We start from the raw sequence: 17785 nt of genomic DNA on the forward strand, positions 1-17785 counted from the left end.
GTCTCTCACTATTTCACAGTGAAAAAAATGAACAAGATTTCCAGTTTTCTTTTTCCAAAGTCAGCACTTTTGACTAAGGTGCAGAAGCGGGGTTAGGAGGAGAGAAGCTAATATGCATCTGAACAGCAGTAAGCTTTCACAGGCTGGACTTAGGAAGGTTATTGTATAGCTGAGAGTTTACCAGAGTTTCAGAGTATCAGGAATTCCTGATTTCACCTTCAAGTTACTGCATGACAGAGTATCAAAATACACTGTTGATTTCAGTAGTTTGGGTCACAGCAGTCTGTCATAGGAGTGTGGCTGTTAACATGAAATCACACATATGGAGTTAAGCGTGCTTTACAGGAAGCCAGAAAAGCAGAGCAGGCTGTCACAGTTTAACCTGCCCCTTTGTGGGTGGTTACACAGCAGATCTGTGTATATAGAGATACTTTTCACTCAGCAGGCTAGGGCCTCTTTTTGGAATAAACGATTAGCTGCGCTTCTTGCCAAAGAGCTGTTCTCTGGGAAACTCACACAGCACTTGTTGCACCCGCTGCACCCTCTGAACTTCATTAGAAATGTATGAGGGCGTTATTTTGTTCCTGCTGAAAGCAGCATTCAGTCCTTGCGGTCATGTTAATGCATTAGTTTCATAATTCAGAATTTGGTAAGCAGGCTTATCTTTATATAGTAGTGCACACATACACATGATTTTGACCCACTGTACGAGGATCCCCTTCCCCCATTGCAGTCCTTTGCGCAGCCTTTCCCAGGAATGCTACTTTTCAGGTCTTTGGGAAAACCTCTTGTGCAAACTCGCCTCTCCTCATTGAATTGTGTGACACTCTTTCCCGGCACAGTAAACACTTCTTGAAGCACGGCAAGTCTCAGCTATTCGCTGCACTCAAAAATCTTCTCCGGAAGGGAGGTGTAGAAGCGAGCCTCCTCCCGGCTGGGCTGCACGACCAGATGGATGAGGGGGGACCCGGCTTATTGGTGGAGGGGCAGTGTTTCCACTTGACATGTAGGAACCCGGTACAGATCTGGCAGCCGATGTGTTGACATCCACAGGCGGCGGGGCAGGCACTAGGATACTGGGACGGGCGGGCGGAGCCCCGAAACGGGTGGCGGCCCGCCCCGTGCGGCCGCCGGGAAGGCACGGACAGCGGCGGTGGAGGGCAGCGCCTCCCGGCGGGCGGGGCGAGGGCTATAAATCCACCCCGCAGGAGCAGGCGGGTGGTGCTTGGAGAGCGGCGGTGGCAGAGTACGGAGAGCGGCTTTTGGGGACAGGTAGGGGCGGGTCCGTCTATCTATACCTACCTACCTGTTTATCTATCAGTCTAATCTATCTATCTGTCTTTCTGTTAGTCTGTTTATCCATCCATCCCAGTTAGCCATGCAACCGTCCAGCCACATAACCTCCCTCGTGAGCCTTGCAGCCGAGCCCACTCGAGGGTCTAGCACTGCATCATCCCCTCTTTTTTTTTTTTTTTTCTTTTCTTTTTCTTCCTTCTTTCTCATTTCCGTGCTTTTATTTATTTATTTTTATCTCTTTTCCTTTCTTTTTCCTCTTCTTTTTTCCCCCTTCTTCCAGGCAGGGTTTTTCTAACTGCTGGCAAAGCGGGTGGAGAAGTGGCAGGGGCTGCAGGCTGGCAGCTGAGCCGTTCCCCAGCCATAGCAGCGGCAAGGGCAGCTGTTGGATGCTGCTGTCACGGCTGAGGCTCCCGTGGCAGCAGCGGGCTGGGCTGGTAAACAGCTGTGAAACGAAAGCACATACTTTATTACGGAAGTTGACTACTGGCGCTTGTTGCTCTTGTCTCTGCTGTTGCAGTTCTGTGTTGTATTTGCAGCAGATGATAGACTTGACTGACATCCAGACTTTCCTTGACAGTGGTTTCAGTGGGGTTACCATCTTATTATGGTCTGCTGGGTGCAATTAATTGTAAGCCCTTTCAGGCACTCTCAGGTTCAGGATGCTTTAGTTTAGTTTTGTAGTGGAGGCAGTCTGTGTACTGGATCTGGTGAAAGAAGTGATTTCATTCTGCAGCGAGGATGTTTTGGTTAGTGTTTTCTATTCAGTTATGATTTATGATTTCCCTATGAAACACTTGCAAATTTGCCTTACTCACTGTCTTAACCACTGTTTTATGAAGCCTCTCATGTCCAGTTTTGCACCCCACACCCAGAATAACTGGGGATTCTTTTTAGGCTCCAGGTAGACATATTTACCAGCTGTGTTATTTTACTTTTATTTATTTATTTTCCTGACTTGTCTATTTAAATGAGGCTTGTGTTTGGGCCTGGAAAGTGCAATAGTAGAGGCATGGAAAAGGCAATGACAACCTGAAGCTTTCTGTCCAGATACTCTGCTAGGTTTCACAATGCTTCGACTTCCTCTGACTTTTTGTCCACTTTTTTGGGGGGGGAGCTTGAGTGTGTCAAAAATATACAGCTGCTGATAAACACACCATTTGGGGCAAGCAATAGAAATAGCCTCTAAACAACAGCTATGAAATACTTCCACACGTGCAAGCCTGCCTTGCTGTTTTTAGTCTTGGCTGTTACAGGCATAATTTACAGCAAAACTTTGGCCAGCAGCATTAAGTTTGTGCAGTTTGAACTTGGCTCTGGGAGTGTGTTTTTAAAAATCTTGTTTTCTTAACCAAAGTCTAACAGAGTTTGACATAGAGTGACTCTGTTCTTACCACAAGTACTGAAGTCAACAGCAAGCAGCTAATGCTGTACTCTGTCCCGTGCACAGCAAGAGCTTAATGACTGTGGATGAAATGTAGAACAGGATAAGATGCAGCAAAAAATAAGGTGTTCCAAAGTGTGTGATCTCCTGAGTACTAATAAGCACTGGAGCCTTCAAGAAGAATAATTCATCATTGCATTCAGGAGAAACTGGTGTGTGATTGGACATACAGAATTACATGGAAATAGCTTGTACAGTGAAAACAGTTTTTAATGTAATGATGAGAGACTTCTTAGGAGGTGTATGGTTTCTGAACCTGATATTTTTCAGCATAAATAGAACAAATGCTGTGGCATAACAGTTTGAGGAACTGCAGGCTGCAACTTCTGAATGTGAGTTCCTTGAGCTGCTGTTAGGCAGACACAGAATGGGCTGGGCCTTAGCTTGAAAACTTTGAACCAAAACATTCAGGGTATGCCCAGTCTCAAGGAATTATTTAATCTCTTAGTCCACTTAAAACATAACAGTTTCTTAAAACATTAAGTGAACTGAGAGATGAAATAATTCCTTGAGATTGGGCATCCTCTGGAATAGCTGGCCTGAAGCCAAGCTAGTGGAAGGGCATGTAGGAGGTCTTGCCAAACTGGGATTTTTCATTTATTTCTCTTCAGAAAATAGGTCTATATACTGGTGCCCTTCATTCATTCATTGGTCACTTCATCCCAAGTGGCAGCAGGATGGAGATGATGATCTGTTAGGTGCCCATGGAATTTGGCAACAGCACAAGTGATGTGGGTGTCCCTGCTGGGGGGAGCACTGCCACATGTACATGCTGCTGTTTGGGAACCAGCACCTTCCCCACCTGAAGTCTCCTTAAGTTGTGCTGTTTCTCCCCTGCACAATGGTGTTTTTTTGTTCTTGCCAAAATAGAAAGGGATGCTAAAGCCATGACAGATTGAATAGATCAGAAGAATGCTCAGTGACAATAGTAGGATTTCCCCATGTTCTTTGCTCTCAGGGGGAATATTATTCTATACTTTGAGTTTTCCTTTTGACAGCTACATAGGAATATCACAGTGCACCTTGAGAAGCAGTTTGGCATGGGAGCTTGGTCATTAATAATTGTTCTAAACCATTTATTCTCGTGGTTCAGGTGGGATTAACTGTCAGTGAGCTGACGTGAGGAAAAATTATTTGACTCAAGTTATTAAATCAAAGTGATGAATTTGTTTGCCTGAAGTGCAACATGCATCTTCTCATGGCCAGATTAAGGGATTTTGGCAAACTTTGAACTTCCCACAGAAAACACTTCACTTAACCTTATTAGAGCTGTGTGGAGTGTAAACATAATGAGATACTTCCTGCTTTTGTTGCCTCAAAATGAACAGAGTGAAAGAAATTATACAGATGGGTGAAAATGGCTTGAAGTTCTTTGGAAAGAAGATGACTAAGAACAGTAAAATTCTCAAAAATAATACAAGCTCTAATTATAGTTCAGCAGCATTTACATCACGCATACAGCTGGAAGCTTAAGGCTGCAAAAGCCCTTTTGCTGTCAGGGGAATACAGCCTGGGAAAGTGGTGGCCTGTATTAGTTAAATCCCAGCAGTACTCAGTAGCAGTAACTTTCTCTTGTTGCTCTGATTTGACCACTGGGAAGGGAAGCTCTGCAGGAACCAGGATATGATGACAGGTGCAGCAGCTGCTTGATATCAATATTGCTGAAATCATGGAATCATAGAATCACCAAGGTTGGAAAAGACCTCTGAGATCATCCAGTCCAACCATCCACCTATCACCAATACTTCCCACTAAAGCATGTCCCTCAGTCGATTCTTGAGACCAAGTGAGACTTCTAGCTGACAGACTTAGTTTGCTTCTGACTTAGAAACCTCATGGAAGTACATAAGGGCACACTGTACTGTCAGTGATGCTGTTTCTCCAAACAAATGGTATTATATGTAGATAGCCCTTCAGCTTTTAGGTGAGCACTGGTAAGTTTACCTATGCACAAAGGTGCTGTCCCTGTCACCTTCTTGGTGGAGAAGTTTCTAGGCTTAGACATGGGGACCTCCAGCAGATTAAGGAAGCAGCAAGTTTCCTCTGTGCTATCTGTCAAAAACTGTGCCTGAAAAGTGATGAATGTATGACTTTCTAGTACTAGAAAGTCACGGGAAATATTCTGAAAATGTTTAAAAGGCTTTTAATATGGAATTCTTGTTTTCAATTTCAGTAATTTGTGTTGCTACTGATTATTAAAAAGCTGGGTTAGGCCCCTTGGTAATCAATGGCTATTGAACTTGTTTCTCTCAAATGGTGGTGTTTTTTCCTATCTATGTCACTTCCAGAGCTCTGAGTAACTTCAGTGGGGCCAGTCAGCAGGAGATAATCCCTATTGTTAATTCCCTTTGAGTGCGGAGTTGGAATAGCAATAACAAACCATTCACAGCTTCTCTCAGATAGGTGATCATGTATCATTAAACTGTTATTATGACATAATTAAACTCAATTCAGAGCATCTGTGGGAATCAGTACCATTCCTTAAACTCAGAAAGTGCTTAGAGAGTAAAGCCTGCAATTATCTGAATTTCAGACTCAAATGTGAAAGCTCCTATGTTAACAATGAGGGAGATGAGTTTAGTTTTAGCTAAAGGCTGATGCAGGATCAGGCCTGTTTTGTTTCCAAACTGGCACGGGAGTGTTGTCTTTGGATGGCACCCAGCAGTTTGTTGTCAGCGGGATGTTCTCCATCCAGCAGAGCTCTGCGGTGTGTGTGTGGATGCACAACTGGACTGCTCGTATTGATGAAATTTTCCGCAGCTACATCTGTTTGTACAAAGCAGGATGTATGTCAGTTTTGCTGCTCTAATTTTGTGTGGTTGATCACATTTCCTATGTTTCTTTTGGGTTTTGTGCTACTTCCTTTCAGTTAATTGTTGCAATTTTAATATATCTTTTTCATCTGCCAGTCAGTTTGGGATATTTTTTTTTCTTTTCTCTTTATAGCTGGTAGTTGATCCATGCAGATCTTCCTTTTCAAGTCATGTTTTTAAAATTGGATATTCAGTACTTTTCTGTGCCTTTAACTGTCTACTTCCTTTCTGAACTAAGTATAGCATCAAAAGTATAGCTCTTGTTCCTTCTTTCCTACCATGCCTAAGATCAGTCTGTTAGTACTGTATGGGTGATGTAAAACTTAATGGAAAGAGCAAACCTTAAAAGCTAGCACAGCATGAAAACCTAATTAATTTAAACATTTTTTTCCATTTTCTTTCAAGGTTCTCCTGCTGTTTTCTTGTCACTGTTGTTAGTTTGGTTTGACATTTATTTATTTACTGAATTAATTACTTTGTTATTTGTTTTCTGGCCATTTCATCACTCTTATGACTATTTATCTATAGAATTCTGATGTTTAGGAAGAAAAAGTAAATGACAGGGATATTAGTTGTAATGTCCCTGAAGAAGATTCTGTAGATCATAGTCATAGAATCATTTGAGTTGGAAGGGACACTTAAAGTTCATCTAATCCAACTCCCCAACAATGAACAGTCATCCCTGCAGTTAGGTCAAGCTAGATGGAAGAACTGGTGTTCAAAGCTTAAGATCTGTAATAAAATATATATGTATAGGAATGTATTTAATAGTAAGCACAAAGTGTAATGGAAAAGCAGTAAGGAAAGTAGAATAAAATGTTTAAAGGAAATCTTATTCATTAGAAAACTAAGCAGACATCTAGATAGGAAATGCACTATTAGTGGAAGGAAGGATTGCTCTTGTTGTGTTTTTGGTTTAACTTCCTTTGGGAAGCTTGTGTGCACCTAGTCAAGCTAATGATGTTATTTTCTTTCTGCTAGGATTATTGAGTGCTCTAAATATACTTCCTATGTATTGTATGTAACAATGTATGTATTTCCCCGTTAAATTTTAGGATTCATTTATATCCTTTGACAAATTGGAACTGTACTGGATTATGTGATTATTCTGTGAAATACAGGTATCACTGTGTTTACTGATGACTCCTTATACCTTAAAGCATCACATGTTTTTTCTCCCTCATGGAACATGCATTTTTATGTAGCGTGTAAAATTCCAATTATGAATTGCAACCTGTGCCTGAGTAACCCCTTCTTATAAAGAAGGCCAGGAAAGTGATAATTTGCTATTCACTACTTGATGCAAGAGATGCTGACCTGGAGTGTGGATGGATAAGGTATTGCAAAATGTCATCTGAGGATAAAGAATTGCTTTCTCATCACCTTGATGGAATTTGGAAGCTCTTATTGTAAGAAACAAAGTGTATTCCAGCACTTGATGCACTAACTTCGATACTAACCCACTGACCTCTTACCTCTTGATACAGGCAATGGTATGTTTAGCCCTTAGGAAGATTATTTTGTATCTGTAGATGTTGAGGCTTGTAGACAATATTGCTGTTACCCAAATCTTGCCCTGAATAGTTCAGCATGTACTGTTGCTTAAGTTTGAGTAACTTTATAATGGGAATTCCCTGGGAAGAATGAAATTTGTGTCCTTAACACAGTGACCATTTGTGTAAAGTCGGTTAAGTTCAAGAATGCTGAAGTTCTTTCCAGAAAAGGGGACTGAAAGCTTGCAGGAACAAATGATATCTATAAATTATACTTAAAAACAAACAGAAACCATTGGACACTTGTCATGGAAAACTTCATCCCAGACATTTTGGCAAGGATTATAGAGAACTTATAATAGCAATGAGCAAGCAATTTTAATAGCTGGTAGAACAAGCAGTCTATGAACTCAGAAGCTGTAACCCATATAGTATGACCTAATGAATGAATGTAAATTGAAACACATTAGCAACCTTTGTCATGTTGTTTTGTAATTTGATTACTTGTATTTGCAACATCAACATGAAAATGCAAAATAAAAAGAAATTACTATGTGTTTGTAAGGGTGCAGCTTAGAGCCCAATAACATTCTTCATCTCTGAGTATACTATGAGCATGTCCCTTCTGGAATAATCTCATCATGTTTTTGCCTCTAACTTGCACAGAACCACCCACTTTTTGAAGTAGTTGCAGCTGGGCAGAAGCTATGAACTATTAAAGCATGGCAGATTGAAAATAGGAGGGGGTGGGGAGCATAGCCTGACACTGGTGAGCTGCAGAAACAATAGCTTGTTTCTTGTCTGTTTAGACTGCAATCTTTGTGGCAGAAGCCATCTCTTTCCATGCAATGAAATGCTAAATATGTCTTTGCAGTATTCATTTTTGAATCCACCTCAAAAGCCCAGCTATTGCTCAGGTGTCAGGGTTTGTACTTTGCCCTTAATTTTTAGTTGAATCTTTGCTTAAGACCTTCCTGTTTGCCCTCAGCTCAAGGAAGAGAGTAGGGCGGGTGTGGGGAAGAATGCCGAGAGGATGCTAGAGTGCTGTGACAGTGAGAAGAGACATGCTGGCCTGGTAGTGTGAGAGAGCAAGGCCTGGAAGACATCTTCTTGCTCTTTGATTTTTTTCACTCTTCAGCACTACCACTCATGACCTGGAGTTGTTTAAAGCAAAACTTTGGCAGTAGAACAAATGGGCATAATGAATTTCTAAGTAAATTCCAGCTGCCACTTAGATGTTGAATTTCTTCTCACCAAGGCCCTGGGCTCCCCTACTGCTATGCTGTGCCACCACACTCTGCAAGGAGTGTTTGCTGCCATGTCAGCACTAAGCAGTGGCTGCTTGACGAGGTGAGTGGGGTAATAGCATTGTTTGGAGCTAAAAACACTATTTGGTGCTAATATTAAAAGCATGAGGATTTTTAAGCTTTTTGGAAAAAGAAATGACATTATTGGAGACTTTACTTTCCCCTAAGATTTCCACCAGTTTCAGATGCTAAAGAAACATGAATTTCAGGGTCTGTAGTCTGTCTTTCCTTGACTCATGTTATTATGCTCTAAATTATATTGGGAATTGCTGAAGTAGGGGGGAAAAACACAACAAAAACATTAAGACATTGAAGGCTCTCCATTTCTGTGCCAACTATTGCCCATTATATTGTGAAGGAGGTAGGGGTGTTCAGCATAGGAAAAAAAGAAATGGAAGACATGGACTTTAGTTAGCACTGCCACCTTTTGTGGTGTTAGATTTTACTCCCAAGAAACATGGTTTGATCTTCCAAGGAACATTCTTAATTGCATCCCACAGACAGAATATTGTGCAAATGGTATTGCAACAGTTCTCTCCAATTTACTCAATATCTGTGGAATAGAGTGAGGGTTTGCTTTCAGTTCCCTTTTCTTTGATGTTACTGTCAGTGCTCAGCTGCCAGAGTGTATCATGTTTGTGAAGAGGAACCAGGCCCTGGTCTGAGGAATTGGCAGTGTAAGGGCTCTGTCTAATCCCAGAGTGATTGTAGCAGAACAGCCCTGCACTGGTGCCAGCCACACAAGGGAAACAGATGGAACAAAAGGACTGGAGATGAGCCTTGAGATCTTTGTTTTCATACCCATGATGGTATGATGAAGCCATAGGGAGCACTGTGGTGGTTCACCTGGAGCCCAGCAGACCTACCGCTGGCTCCATCATTGTGGCTGTATCCTTGTGGCTTAACTTGATTGTTACTTGGCATGGGACTCAAGCTTTTGGCTGAAACATCTCAGTTTCCTAATCAGATTGATTAGTGCATGACATAAATCTCAATTTTAGAATGTCTAAAACTTTAAGCCCTAATTATTTTTGGCTTTGAGAACTGCTGTTATGATCCATTATGCTATTAAGAACCAATATTTTTTTCAGACTTCAGCTTTATTTTCTACTAAAGCGTGATTGTGGAGTAACTTCAAAAAGGGGTTGAAAGGGAATGAAGCCAAACTGGTTCAAAGCAATAAAGAACATAAGGGTCGGCGATTCTCTGTGCTTTAGGAAGGGTAACAGTGATGCACAGGATATCTATGAACCTGAATGCACCCTGCCACTCTGAGGCAGCATAATTACTTCAGATTCCAGATATTATTTTATTAAAAAAATATGCATTTTGATAGGAGAGTTTAGTCAATGTAAGAATTACCAGGTTATTAACATTTAGCTGGAAATCAAGAGGCTGATGTAGTAACCAAAGGCTAAGGAAAAGTATCATGTCCCAAGTAGGTGAGTGTCTTTAACTTTTGATACTTGCTGCTCAGCTTAGGTAGATGATATGCAACTGTCAAGTCATGTATTTTAAAAGGGGAAGAGCTCTGAAACAGTCACTTCTGTTAAAACCTTTTCTTGATTTATTGTGTGAAACTATGCCAGAGAAAATCAGTAATTCAGACAGTACACAAAGGACCTCGTGACACCAGCGCCTGTAACAAAGAATAGCTTAAAGAGGGCATAGTGTGGGCAGATGCTTATGCATGAACACTTTTGGATGCTTGCAAGATGATTAATTTCCAAGCTAATCATAAACAAGAAGATTAAATTTCTAACATTTGTCATGAAATAACTGAAATGCAAACTGCATATAGGACACTGTGGAGCATAACCATATGCTGTTGCTATCAGTTGAAGCCCGTGAGTCTCTGTGTAACAGAGATGTTCGTGTTTTTGTTTTTCCAAGTTCCTCTCCAGCTCACAGAGACCGTGTATATATTTTTCTTCTTTTAAGTCAATCAGACTAGCTCACAGCACTTACTGTTTGTCACTTGGAAAGCTCTATTTGGCTATATGTAAGGTTATAAATGCTCTTTGAACATCACAGTAACTTTTTTTGCCTTGTTGTCAGTGGTCTGAGCTGCTTGGTTATTTTTCTGACCTGGATGTGATAAGTCCAGAGCTTGGGAGACATCATCTTCAGTGTCCAAGGCCTTCTCCCTTTTCTCTTTGCCATTAAATCCTAACGAGTATTTAGTTTCATGTTTAAAGTGACTGCTGCCCCTCCTGCTTGCTGATCTTGTGGAAGAAATGCTGTCAGGCTGTTCTGATGAGGTTAATTTCTTCTATGTCAGTATTATATCTCAAAAGGAGAATAATATCTACTGCCAGTGTTTAAACAAACTGTTTTGAGGAAATCACCTTATTTATGAGGCATTTAGCCAGGAGTCTCTGCCCGTTCTTTGTTCTCCATGATACCGTGTAAATAAAGGTTGGGTTTGAGTGCAGAGGTAAATCCTGTAGTACTTGCAGTTGTTTCCTTAGGCCCTCATGAACATGGGACCAGCCTGCTTGGCAGTGCACCCTGTGGCATGAACCTGGACAACCCTGTGGGTGTCTTCAGAAAAATAAAGTTTGAAGCATGGTAGGGTCATAGAATGGAATCCTAACATCATTTGACTTGGAAAGGACCTTTAAAAGTCATCTGGTCCAATTCACATTCAATGAACAGAGATACCTACAGCTACATCAGGCTGCTTAGAGTCCCATTCAGCCTGGTCTTCAGTGTCTCTAGGAACAGGACACCCACCACCTCTCTGGGCAACCTGTTCCAATTACCACCTGTACCATAAAAAAAAAGATTCCTTATATCCACTCTAAATCTACTCCCCTTGTTCCATCAATGTATACTGGAACTTGCTTGATTTCTGTTCTTGGAATGAATTAAATCATGTATATTATAATTATGTAGTGTTTGGTATGTGTGATTGCATCATTGCTGGTGTCTGAGGATGGACAAGCTGGCTTGTGGTTTCTTAGCTCCTTTGTTGGGATCCCTGTTCTGAAAAGCCAGGATGCTTTGCCAGCTGAAAACCTTTATTTCCTTTATACTCAAAAAAGAAAAATAAAAAGATTGCTTTACAACTTAAAACTGTAAGGTGTATCTGCAGTAGATTCAGCTGATAGCTGGATATAGTGGGAGTCTGCTGTGTGGATGTGGCTTGTCCAAGAGGGAAGTACTTGGGACCTTTACAGGCTGAGTTAGCCAAATGGAGTGAAAAAAACTTGTTTTTCTCCAAGTTGGCAACTTTACTGCATGCAGATATAAATGAACTTTGTATTATGAATACTTCTGTGAGGCAAGTGCTTTTGCAATTGATATAAAAGAATGCTTGTCTGGTTATTTAGGGAAGTTATGCAGTTACAGTAGCTTCAAGCTATCCTGTCACATAAGAGGGGGAGCACAAAGCACCTTTCTAGAGATTTTTAAAACCTCTATGCAATCCAGCATCTTTCTCTTTGGAAAATTAGAAGCTTTTTACAGTGGATTCAGATAGCAGGGCTTTGTTCGCCAGCTCTCAGGAAGAAATAATGTGATGTTGTGATGGCTTATCACACATCTGTTCCTTAGTTGGAATGTTTCAGGTATTCCTGATGCAGATAAGGGGAACCTAGAGCTTGTAAATGTCAGATTTGAAAACATAATGTGACTTGAAGGCCTGGTATCATTCCAAAAGTAAGAACGTGGTGCACACTGGGCTTTTGTTCAGCAGACTTGATGGCAGTAGTGTAATCTACTGGTCAGCACTTCCTAATGTTGGTTCTTTCGGAAACATAGAGCAACAACTTTGAACTATTATGAAAACAGGATTGTTTTTTAAGGCTATAAAAGACATCCACGTTGTTCTTTTTGGCACAGATTTTTGGTCATTTGTAGTCAGTGCTCTGACTCCCTAAAAACCTGAAGCTGTCCTGGATAAACAGCTTTCTTCTATGAGCGCAAGCTGTGGCTTTGTTCCCTGGGCCACTTACTGGAAAACTGCAGGGAGCATGGCTTCTTACTTTCCTCCTATGTAGGGAAAACATGGAAAATCCCTTGTACTTCTAGCCTTCCAGATTGCATGTAAATATTTTCAGCTTTTATTTTCCTTTTCTTCCACACAGAGTTGCTAACTGCACACTGCACAGATGGCTGTGATTTCAAAAATACATAATGCTGTTTCTAAAGCATCTGTTTCAGTTGTTTGAAACTTTGGTAAACTTGATTTTGCGTGTTCTTCATGATTAAGATCTTTAACAGCCAAAACTGGAGAAAAAGGGTGAATCCGTGACTGCTGGGGATTTAACTCTGTCTTGACTATTCTGACTGCTTTGGTGTCTTGTCGTAAATTTAGATTACAGATTACTGGGAATGGGTAACTAAAGCAAGAGACTTAGACTGAAATATATATATAATGATAAGGGTAGTGAAGCACTGGCATAGGTTGTCCAGAGAGAGGTAGTAGATGCCCCATCCCTGCAGCCATTCAAGGTAAGGCTGGATGGGTCCCCAGCAACCTGCTATAGCAGTAGGATTGCCTTTTCATTGTAGGGGACTTATTCTGAGTGACCTTTAGAAGTTCCTGCTGACAGAAATGGTTCTATGATTGTATATAACATTTCTGCTTTTGCTCCCATGACTCAAGTTGTGGTGTTATATACCCATGAAGCACTTCTTTAAACATCAAATCCACTCTTTGCCAAAATTTCCATCCAGTTGTATAGCTTCCAAGGTTTCCTAAAATCTGAAGTCATTTACACACACGTAGATGTCAGCATTTATTTGACATTATCTCTCTCAATCAGTGTTTGCTATTTCATAGCTTCCTCCTGTGGTCATTCATCAGGGCTTCAGAGGGAGCAGCCTCTGGCACTTTATCTCTGTGAAGAGAGTGAAATATTCTGTTTTCTAGCTCCCAGTTTGGACTGATATATTCACCAAACTGAAGTACAGCTTGGTCAATATGCAGATAGTGTGCTGCATCCGCAGAAGGATCTGCTGCACCATTTGTCTCAGTACTCATGTACTCTGGGGCTCCAGCAGGTGTTTCCAGTTCATGTGCCCAATTAAGCTGGGCAGTGTGATGCTGTGCCTTTACTAGAGCAGGATGCAGGATTCTTCCCTGTGATGGTTTTGAAACTTTTTATTGCATATGCTGCATTGGTGTACAATTAAAGGCATGTTGTTTTGCTTGGTTTGTTCAGATCAAAGAAGGTGTCCCTGTTCCAGTTTTACTCTTGGTGAAAGAGTAAAATGGTGCTTATGAGCATCTAATTTAGTTTACTTAAAGCAGAGATCCTGGAAAGGGAGCCTTCATCTAAACAAAAAGAATGTTTAATCTAACTTTGAGAGAAGATGTTTGTGTAGATTCGGTTATGCCTCCTTTCACATCTGAAATGAGAGTTTTCATGCGGTTGAATGCTGCAAGTTCATAGGATCATAGAATATCTGGAGTTGAGAGGGACCCATAAGCATCATCAAGTCCAACTCCAGCTGTGCTGCTCCTCGCCTTACTTCTTTCAACATCCTCTGTTCTGAAGCTGCCAAACCTTTGTTTTGATCTTGTAGCCTTAACAGTTCTTTAATCTCATGTTGTATGGGCGTGTGTACATAAATAAACCAAGGGATGTTTTACAGGCGATTCATAACCGTATTGCAAAGTTATGTTAAACTATAACCTGAGACAGCAGATCATTGGAGGTGGTGGAAGGGGAGGACCTTTATTTGCTTCTGTATCTTCGATGCAAGCTGAAAACAAATATTTCTTCATCTTCACAGATACCAGCTACTGACCATGTCAACAGAGTTCCAGGATGCTCACCTTGCAGAGGTGAAACCTCTGGTGGAGAAGGAGGAGGTAATTATCCTAAACATTTTTAAAGCTTTTGTGTCTTCTTTCAGGGTTCCTCTTGCAACTGTGCCTGTATTTTTCATTCTAACAAGCTGCATAGAAAGACAGACAAGAAACTGATATTTATTTATTTATTTATTTATTTATTTTCTTTTTTTCCTGAATAGTTACAGTTCTGGGTTTATTTCCAATAGGACAAATTCAAGTAGATCCACCAGAGGTTAAAACTGTTGGATGGGGCCCTGGGCAGCTTGGTCTAGTATTAAATGGGGAGGTTGGTGGCCCTGCCTGGCAGGGGGGTTGGAGCTTGATGATCCTTGAGGTCCCTTCCAACCCAGTCTATTCTGTGAATATTCAAACAAACCTCTCAGCTTTTATTCAAACAAACCTCTCAGCTTTGTTTCTTGAACCAAGGCTGTGATTTTTCTTTTACTTTCCCCAGTGATTGTCATTCTTGACACGTGGTGACATTTTCTTCTGGTTTTCTACACTAAGATTCCTCATTGCTTTAGTTGCTACTTTCATTTTTTATTCTCTGCCTCTTTTTGAGTAAACACTTCAGGAAATTATTTCCACTTACGAATGTAATGAAATGTCTAGAGAAACTTTAAACACAGGTCCTGTGCCAAGGACATTGCGTGAAAGCAGAGCTTTCAGGAACTAAGATCCCTTTCTAATGCCAGTGTTCAGTAGCAGCAAAATGAAGCAGAAGTTCTCTGGTTACTGAAATGTTTTTTGCTGCAAGGTTCAGAAATGTCTTACACTGAAGAACTTACTGGGTTTCGGCAGCATGTAGATGAAAATTTGATATCTTGATAAGGAGCCTTGTATGCTTCTATTCACAGTTGCCTTAATTTTTGTCTTTGTGGGGAAAATAGCAGAGTTAATCTGGTTTGATCACCTGTTAGGCCATCCTTATCCTAGATAGAGGAAGTTTGTTAAAGTTTTTAATGAAAGTGTATACATGATTGCCTCAGAGGACACTCAGCACATGCTTGGGCTCGTGGTGGAAACTGCTGTTGAGTGAGTGATGCTCTCTTAAGTCTAATCTTGACTTACTGTGTACTATGCTTCTTTCTATAGCCAATTGTTCATTCCTGAGTGGTGATGGAGCCCTATTTCATATACCATCTAGATAGTTGCTGTGTCTACATACGCTTTCAATCTATAGACCACTTGGAAATATGAGTGTTTGAAATTAGCTATGTTAAAAGTTCATGAGTCCAACAGTACAGATAAAAGATTGTCCAAGTTTAAAACATAGTCTATAAAGAGTGAACTTTAAATCTTGGGCTTGGGCTTGTGTAAATTGATTTCCACAAATTCACCAGCTCTTCACATACCTGACTACATACACATCACACTCCCTAATTACCTAAAGATCACAGCTTTAGAGTTACATCACATTTGTGGTTTGGACTGCAAAGTTTAGAAGTCCATCCTCTAGATGGTATTACCCAAGACAGAGTTGTATTGCTTCCAATATCTTCTATCCTTCATTTACATGGGATTTTAGGACTGCATGATCTCCTTGTCAGGCTCCTAAACTTTGCTTTTTATCTCTGTATTTCTCCCTCAAGATTAGACTTTCCCATCCCTTATATTTTTCTGATGTTAATACAGGGGACACAGAGGAGCTTGTTGGTAATAGCAATGGCAAGACGTAGGGGTGGATATTTTGACATTCAGTAATACTCAAGAAATGAATGGGAAAGAGCTCTCCACTGGAGAACCAGTGGGTGAGAACACGTGTCTCAGTACATATGCAAGTACAGAACTTTTTCAGTTAAAAGTTACTTAACTTAATATCCTATAATCTCTTCACAGGCTATCACTCGCCTCCTTCCAGACTTTGATGTTCAGGTTAGTCAAGCTATTCTTCTGTTGTTGGTGGTGTGGTTGCTTTTTTTCTTTAGTAAAAGAGAAAACAGAAAAACAGGATCAGAAATGAGTGACTGCTCATAAAAAAAAATGCTGTTGTTGTGAGAAAGAGCCTGAACAGGGCTCATACTGTATTCTGTGAAGGTGACTGTAGGAGGTCTTTTCAAATGAAAGCTGGGAAAAATTCATCCAAAAGAGAGAGTTTCAAGAACCTCTGTTCTTCCTATTAGAAAGATTCTTCAGCTGTGGTAGTAAAAGTAAAACGCACTCTTCCCACACAAATATGCAGTTTCCCCAATTAATTTCCTTTCATTAGTGGTGTGTGTGCATTTCCTCTGAGGAAATGGCTCTCTCAGTGTAACCCATTATGCTATTAAAAGTTTCCAAAATACTTGTGAAGCCTGGGGAGTAGGGGAAAGCAGTAAGCAATCGATTTTTGTTAGTACCAAGAGTGATGGGATTTTCCATATATTCATTTACACCCTGCACACAGCTGTTCATGAAATACACTGCCAGGTCCAATGACATTTTTCCATTTTTCCCATGCCTTGTGTGTTTGAGAGGTGACTTTATAATTCTCTCCTTTTTTCTTTTTTCTTTTTTTTTTTTTTTTCCCTATTTTGAATTATTTTATCTGCATGTGCTGTTATGATTAGGTTTTGTTCTTGATGGCTCTTAAGTTACAACTAAGGGTATTAGTGCTGGAGTCAGATTGGGTTGGACTGGGAGTGAGCAGTGAGTGTGCAACTGCCTCAACAAAAAGGGTGAGCAGTGTGTTCCCATCGGTGAGGACAAGGAGTATGAGTTGGAGATTGAGGCTTGCCAGGTGTCTTGTTTATGTTAAGGGTGTTTAATGAGAGAGTTAGATCATGCAGGAATAAGGGAAGCTATTGAGTTTTTTTAGTCTCTTGTATGTACAAGTGGAGGTTCTTGAAAAATAACCCTGTTGAATGCTGCAACATCTTGCACTTTGTTTTCACTACTTTATATTTTATTAAGTGCTTTGCAAATTGGTTAGAAATCCAGCAGAAACACTGCTGTCACTTCAGGGACAGTTATTACAAACACCTCACCATCTTTTAGCAGCTCTTAATTTTTTAGCAAGAGTGTAGCTTATACTAGTCCCACATCTTCGCCTTCATCCTTTCTAGCACTGAAATCCACTGCCTGAAGTCTTGGTAGAAGTTCTCATCATCTGACTTTCTGCAGGCCTGTGCACAGCATGGGAGGAGCTTGTTGTTTGGGCCCAGATTGACCACTTGTTCTAAATAAATCTGAATCCCAGATTAAGTCTGTGAATAGGAATGCTGCACCATTTTGATTAAAAATCTAGAAGTGACCTATATTTTATTTCTATTCTTGGAATAAATTTACTTGGCTTGTAAACAGTGTGTATATATAGGTTTTTAACTTGCAAGATCAAATTCTCTAAGCCGTTTTGTTGGTTTTTTTCCCATGTTTTGGATTAACTGTCACTAATCCAGACCAGTGGTTCTTGTCATTTAGCCCTGTTCTGCCATCTCTTGCTTTTTTTAATGATGTTCCTTTCTTAGACTTTAATCTTTGATTGTTCTAGTTCAAGGAGGCAAAATGTGGGAAAACAAACTCAATCCCTTATTTTAAGAACTGCTGCTGGAATGAGACTTTGCTCTGGTGCTTAAAACCACAAGAACCCTACCTATGCATCTTTGAGTTCCTTTGTGGTTGGTCTGTGAAGATGGTTTGAAGCTGTTTTA

General features: G+C 40.6%; 1 protein-coding gene across 1 annotated transcript in view; it reads left to right on the forward strand.

The window, feature by feature from the left end:
• The first annotated feature begins 1216 nt into the window (after nt 1-1216).
• Nucleotides 1217-17785, forward strand: part of NDRG1 (N-myc downstream regulated 1) — a 38567-nt gene continuing 21998 nt past the window's right edge. Inside the window, exons 1-3 of the mRNA XM_015856327.3 lie at nt 1217-1272; nt 14096-14174; nt 15996-16031. Coding sequence (XP_015711813.1) covers nt 14112-14174; nt 15996-16031 — 99 coding nt within the window. The 5' untranslated portion in view covers nt 1217-1272; nt 14096-14111. The remainder of the gene's footprint in view (nt 1273-14095; nt 14175-15995; nt 16032-17785) is intronic.

Source organism: Coturnix japonica, chromosome 2, assembly GCF_054131305.1.
Source record: "Coturnix japonica strain WE chromosome 2, WE-NBRP24, whole genome shotgun sequence".
NCBI classification, from domain to species: domain Eukaryota; kingdom Metazoa; phylum Chordata; class Aves; order Galliformes; family Phasianidae; genus Coturnix; species Coturnix japonica.